This window comes from Lagopus leucura, unplaced genomic scaffold (genome assembly GCF_019238085.1).
Source record: "Lagopus leucura isolate 7727_CA_CO unplaced genomic scaffold, USGS_WTPT01 34577-0_obj-0_obj, whole genome shotgun sequence".
Classification (NCBI taxonomy): domain Eukaryota; kingdom Metazoa; phylum Chordata; class Aves; order Galliformes; family Phasianidae; genus Lagopus; species Lagopus leucura.
The window spans coordinates 4,895-10,807 of NW_024963044.1; the positions used below are offsets into that span (position 1 = coordinate 4,895).

Below are 5,913 nucleotides of genomic sequence, written 5' to 3' on the forward strand. Positions count from 1 at the left end.
AGTCCCAACGTGTCTCTATGGGTCCCAATGGGTCTCTATGGGTCCCACTGTTCACTGGAACAGGCTGCCCAGGGAGGTGGTGGAGTCTCCTGCTCTGCAGATGTTCCAGACCTGCCTGGATGCCGACCTGTGCGACCTGCTGTAGGAACGGCTGGGGCAGGGGGTTGGACTGCATGAGCTCTGCAGCTCCCTTCCAACCCCTGTGATTCTGTGTCTCTATGGGTCCTAATGGGTCCCAACAAATCTCTATGGGTCCCAATGTGTCTCCATGGGTCCCAATGGGTCCCAATGTGTCTCTATGGGTCTCAACATGTCTCTATGGGTCCCAACGTGTCTCTATGGGTCCCAATGGGTCTCTATGGGTCCCAACGTGTCTCTATGGGCCCCACTGTTCATTAGAACAGGCTGCCCATGGAGGTGGTGGAGTCTCCTGCTCTGCAGATGTTCCAGACCTGCCTGGATGCCGAGCTGTGCGCCCTGCTGTAGGAACGGCTGGGGCAGGGGGTTGGACTCGATGAGCTCTGCAGCTCCCTGCAACCCCTGCGGTTCTGTGATGCTGTGATTCTGTTGGTGCTGCTGCTCACCCTGCGGTTCCGGTTGTGCTCTGCGGAGCGCAGGTGCCGCTGCAGGAGGTGGCTCTGGGCAGGGATCAGCATGTCACAGGCCATGCAGTGAGCGGCCTCGATCTTCTTGAAGAAGTGCTCCTGGCCAATGCCTGCGGGAATGGGAAGATATCAGGCAGAAGTTGAGGGAGGCGTTCTGCCCAAGCTTTTGGAGGCTTGCCTCCTTTCTATTCTGCGAGCCTCGCGGTTCTGCTGCTGGAGAAACCACAGAACGGACAGACAGCCCCCTCCCCAACATCCCCCTCCTCAACATCCCCTTCCCCAACATCCCCCTCCTCAACATCCCCCTCCTCAACATCCCCCTCCCCAACATCCCCCTCCTCAACATCCCCCTCCTCAACATCCCCCTCCTCAACATCCCCCTCCCCAACATCCCCCTCCCCAACATCCCCCTCCCCACAATGATTTCTTCTACCAAACAGGCAACAAACTCACCCTGCCCCACAGGACACCCCCAGCACCAGCTGGACACCTCTTACCCTTGAAGGGATCCGGCTTCTGCTTCGTGCCCTCCTTCTCTGTCAGCTCCTGGCGCCGCTTCTCGATCTTCCTGTTCCTGTTGACGATGTACTCCTGCAGGGGACAACAGCACCACACAACGACCCCTCAGCTGTCGCTGACAGCAGCAGCTCCGCAGAAAGACCAGGAGGATGAATGATAACAGGGGGGAACTGAGGGGCACGTTGGGTGCTTTCCCCTGCCAGGCTGATGCTTTTATACCCCACTGGGACACAACGGTGGCTCCCTCCAGATATCAGAAGGCAACAGCCTCGCTTATCTGACCCCAAAAAGCAAACAGCAATCAGCCCCAGAAAATAAAACCCTCATCTCAATCAGCCCCAGAAAATAAAACCCTCATCTCAGGCCCTTCTCTGTTCTGTCTGTGCAGATGGCAAAGAACTGCTGCAGCATCTTTCCCCAGCTCTGTCTATTCCAAGTGGCAAAGAACTTCTAGAGCATTCACCCTTGGCTTGGCTGGTTAAATTCACACATCGCTTTATCTTCCCTGCCAAACCACGAGAAACTGCATCAAGAAAAGCGACGCCAGTGAGCAACGCACAGAAATGGTGCACAGAAATTTACAGCCCAGCAGTAAAGGGGTGAAGAAGAACCCCTGCATCCCCCACCAAGCCCAAAGTGATCCAAACAGAGCCCAGAAACCACACGCAAAGATCCGGACCTGCAGGAACTCGACCGTCTTGTCGGGCAGCTTGGTTCCGATGTAGCGCAAGGTCTCTTTGTGGAACTTGCTCTGGAGGTGCTTCTGGATCTCCTCTTCCTCAAAGCTGCGGAATTTGCAGACGGAGCAGGCGAACTGGATCCTGAATGGGGCAAAGAAAAGCAAGGAATGAGCTGGGCGAGGAACAAGCTGAACTTCTGGGACAACGACGACAAGATGGCGACTGCAGCATTTTCTGTCTCTTTGTTTTGGGTTGGTTTGGTTTTTTTTTTAGTTTTCAAAGTGCCCCAGTTGGATTTTCCAGTGCTCCTCTGTCATCACTGCGGCACCCACGGGGGTTCAGCAGCATCAGCTGCTCCCTAAAACAGGAGGTGACAGGATGTGAAAGCCCCACACAAGCTTAACAGCAGCCAACAAGTCAAACTGCAGGAGGGTCCCATATAAAATTAAATTAAAGACCATCTCCCTGCTTTCGGACAGCCCTGAGCTACAGGAGCACCTTGCCCGCTGGTTTTAGATTAATGCTGCGTTACCTTAATGGTAAGGCTGCATCATTTGCTAATTAATAGGCCCTTCTGGATTTACAACGCCTTGCTGCATTAACCAACGGTGTTCTCCACGTGATAAAACGGTCACAGAACATAAAAGAGAAACAAAACCTGATGAAATCAGCACTCAGAGCCCCAGCACACGCAATCCCTAACAGAGGAGCCCCCAGAAGGGACAGGCAGCCCAGGGGGGGATGCTGCTCACCTGTCCATGGCGCGGTCACGCATCCTGTCCCTCCTCCTCTGCTTCTCCCTCTTCTTCTTCATCTCCTCATCATCCTCCTCATAGCCATCTCCAGATGCTGGAGGGAGGGAAAATGAGAACAGATCCTTGAGGAGCCGCTCACCGCTGCACCTTTCACCAGCAGAGGAACTTAGGGAGCAAAGTTCTTTCGCTCTCTCTTTAATCTCAGCTTCAAGAATTGTAATTTTTTGGTCTGGAAAACTCAAAGCTTCCTGTCCCGCTGCTCCCAGAGCTGCTCCCATCTCTGCAGACAGCAATGGCACCCAGCTCAGCATCACAGACAGCCAGGACACTGACAGGGATACCGGCCAAGGCTCGCTTGTTGGGAAAAAACAACTATTTCTGCTCCTGTCCTCAGTGCTTCCCAATCACAGGGCTGCTGGAGAGGGGTGAGCAACAAAAGAACGGATGTTAGAAGCGCTCGTGTTGCAGCTAAGGACAGCTTGAGAGATGCTCAACGTGTTGTCTTCCTAAATTTTGGTAACTGTGAGGCTGAGATGCAGCTGACTTAAAATCTGCAGGGTTCTGAGCCAAAAGCTGCGAGGTGAGCGATCTGCCAGCACAAACTGAGTAATAATTCTGTGAATTCTTCAAGAAAAGGAGCCCAGAGCCCAGAGCCGGGCACGAAGGAAGCTTCAACACCACAACACCACCTCGACTTCACTTGGAGAACAGCCTGAAAGCACCAACAGCACCTGTGTGCCAATGTGGGGCTGCATGCCTTTACCTGCAGCACACCCTACCTTCCTTCCTCCGCCACAGCTGCCCCGCTCCTGCAAAACAGAGAGAGAACAGAAGGGTTTCATTTGCTGCCATCTGAGCTTTTCCTTTTCCCCTCCTCCCCCCTCAAGAAGCAGAGGGGAAAGGGGACAGCATGAGGAGGGAGGGGAGGGTTGATGTACGACAGTCAGAACATCCCTGTTCAACTCCTTTTGTTCCTTGTCTCCCCAGCAATTCTCACCGCCAAAATAAAAGGCACTGATCCCCACCCTGCCTGAGAACAGAGTGGGGAGTGAAGGAAACCCCTCCCTGATTGGAATTTGAGCTTAATGAGGCGCCCTCCCCCTGCAGGGCTTTCAGCTCAGGGCAAAGAGAGGGAAATATTGGCCACAAGGACTGGAAAAACAAACCTACGAATGTCATACTTACACCTTTGTCAGCTTCATCTCCTGACTTCTCCTCTCCTTCGCCCTCATCTGCTGTGTGCGAGAGAAATGATTTTAGGGGTGCTGACAAGGGCTCATCACCACTCATCACCACGGCCCACGAAAATGGCTCAGAACCCACAAAAAAAAGCCCCCAAATTGCTCCCTGTGCTCTCAGTCCGGGTGCAGGCACTCAGCAGCTCACCTCAGGCACTCAGTTTTGCCAAGGCGGCACTGCGAACGCATTACAACAACGCTGAGGGGCACAAAGGCCTCAACACTGAAGTTAAATGAGGACTGAGCGCTTAAAAACACAGCAGGACGGGCAGCTCCCAGCCTGTACCGTTGTCGGTGTCGTCGCCGTCGCTGTCGCTCTTTGCCTGTTTGCTGTCAGGCTCATCACCACTCTGAGACTGTTTCCGTTTGCGCCCCCCCTCACCGTCAGATCGGACCCCGGAGCGGTTTCGGAATCCTCTCCTTTTGGGCTAAAAAGGGGAGAAATCGGTCAATCCAGCAGCTCCACGAGTGCCGTGCTGAAGCCTTCTGCTGCAGGCCCTCAAACATGCAGGGCTACAGCCAGGCTGAGTGACCCTATGGATAAAAGGCTTTGCTGGTGGGCCTACAGCTACTCAACACATCTGAGTAACCCTACAGGTTTTGGTAAAAGCTTTGCTTCTGGCCCTGTGGCTCAAGGCCACTCACTTGGGCCCCTCACTGCAAGAAAGACGTTGAGGCCCTGGAACGTGTTCAAAGGAGAGCAACAAAGTTGGTGAGGGGTCTGGAACACAGGGCTGATGAGGAGAGGCTGAAGGAGCTGGGAATGTTCAGCCTGGAGAAGAGGAGCTCAGGGCAGAGCTCACTGCCCTCTATGACTGCCTGAAGGGAGGCTGCAGTGAGCTGGGGGTCAGCCTCTGCTCTCAGTTTGTCATCAGTGATAGGAGCAGAGGGAATGGTTTCAAGCTACGGCAGGGGAGATTCAGGCTGGACATCAGGAAGTATTACTTTTTGGAAAGGGTGGTCAGGCACTGCAATGGATGCACAGGGAGGTGGTGGAGTCACCGAGCCTGGGGGTGTTGAAGGAAAGGCTGGATGTTGTGTTGAGGGACGTGGTTTAGTGGGAGCTGTTGGTAAGAGGTGAGCGGTTGGACTGGATGAGCTTTGAGGTCTTTCCCAACCTTGGTGATTCTATGATTCTATGATTCTAAGTGATCCTATATGCATTGATCTAGCCGGAAGAGGATTTGTTGCTGGCCCTACAGCCAGGCCAAGGGCATCTAATTGGCACTGCAGGCTTTATAATCAAGGGTTGCTGCTAGCCTTATAGCCCAAGTGACCCTATGGGCTTTTATCCAGCCGTAAAACCATCTGCTGCTGGCCCTGCAGCCCAAGTGATCCTACAGACTTCTACGCAGGCTTTGCTGCTGGCCCCGCAGCCAGGCAGAGCACATCTGGAAGAGGAAAGCACACGGAGTCTTTATCCCCCATGGGTTTGGGTCATTAAAGGCCAGACAAACTCACTAAGACGACAGAAGCCGCCGCCAGCCCCACACTCACCCCCAGCATGTTCCCGTGCCACGGCGCACTGCCCATGCGCTCCTGGCTGCGCTGCCGCCCTGCTCCGTATCCGTAAGGCACGCTCCCGTAGCGCCCCATTCCCATGCCCGACATCCCCATCACGCCGTAGTCGCCGTAATCCCCGTAGTCGCCGTAATCCCCGTAGTCCCCATAGTCTCCGTAGTCCCCGTAGTCGCCGTATTCGGGGACCAGGGCTTGGGAGAAGAGGGAGGGCAGGCGGTTGGGCCCCCCGCCGCGGCCCCCCATGTAGTTCAGCTCGTTCCAGCGCGCCGACAGCCGCTCGGAGCTGGATGAGGGCATGAAGTGTTCGGGGCGACCGTAAGTGTTGGGGCGGCCCCGGTTCTGAGGTCGGTTCTGGCCCCGGCCGCGCACCGCGCCGTAAGCGCCGCCTCGGCTTCGGGTTTGGTCCCGGCGGCTGTCGAAGTGGCTCCCGAAGGAATCGGAGCGGTCGGGGCCGGATTCGTAGTCGTAGGGGGAGCGGAAGGCGTCGTGGTCGGGCAGGGAGGATCGGGAGTCGTAGGAGTCGAAGGAGTCGAACCTGAAGGAGCTGTGAGGAGAGGAGAGGAGAGGAGAGGAGAGGAGAGGAGAGGAGAGGAGA

The 5,913-nt window shown here is 55.4% G+C and overlaps 1 protein-coding gene across 1 annotated transcript in view; it reads right to left on the bottom strand.

The window, feature by feature from the left end:
- Positions 1-5,913, bottom strand: part of AKAP8 (A-kinase anchoring protein 8) — a gene marked incomplete at its 5' end in the record, with an annotated part of 11,749 nt that overhangs the window by 4,658 nt on the left and 1,178 nt on the right. Inside the window, 7 exons of the mRNA XM_042891102.1 lie at positions 585-715; positions 1,103-1,196; positions 1,804-1,945; positions 2,557-2,653; positions 3,747-3,794; positions 4,084-4,225; positions 5,295-5,862. Of these exons, the coding sequence (XP_042747036.1) occupies positions 585-715; positions 1,103-1,196; positions 1,804-1,945; positions 2,557-2,653; positions 3,747-3,794; positions 4,084-4,225; positions 5,295-5,862 (1,222 nt within the window). The remainder of the gene's footprint in view (positions 1-584; positions 716-1,102; positions 1,197-1,803; positions 1,946-2,556; positions 2,654-3,746; positions 3,795-4,083; positions 4,226-5,294; positions 5,863-5,913) is intronic.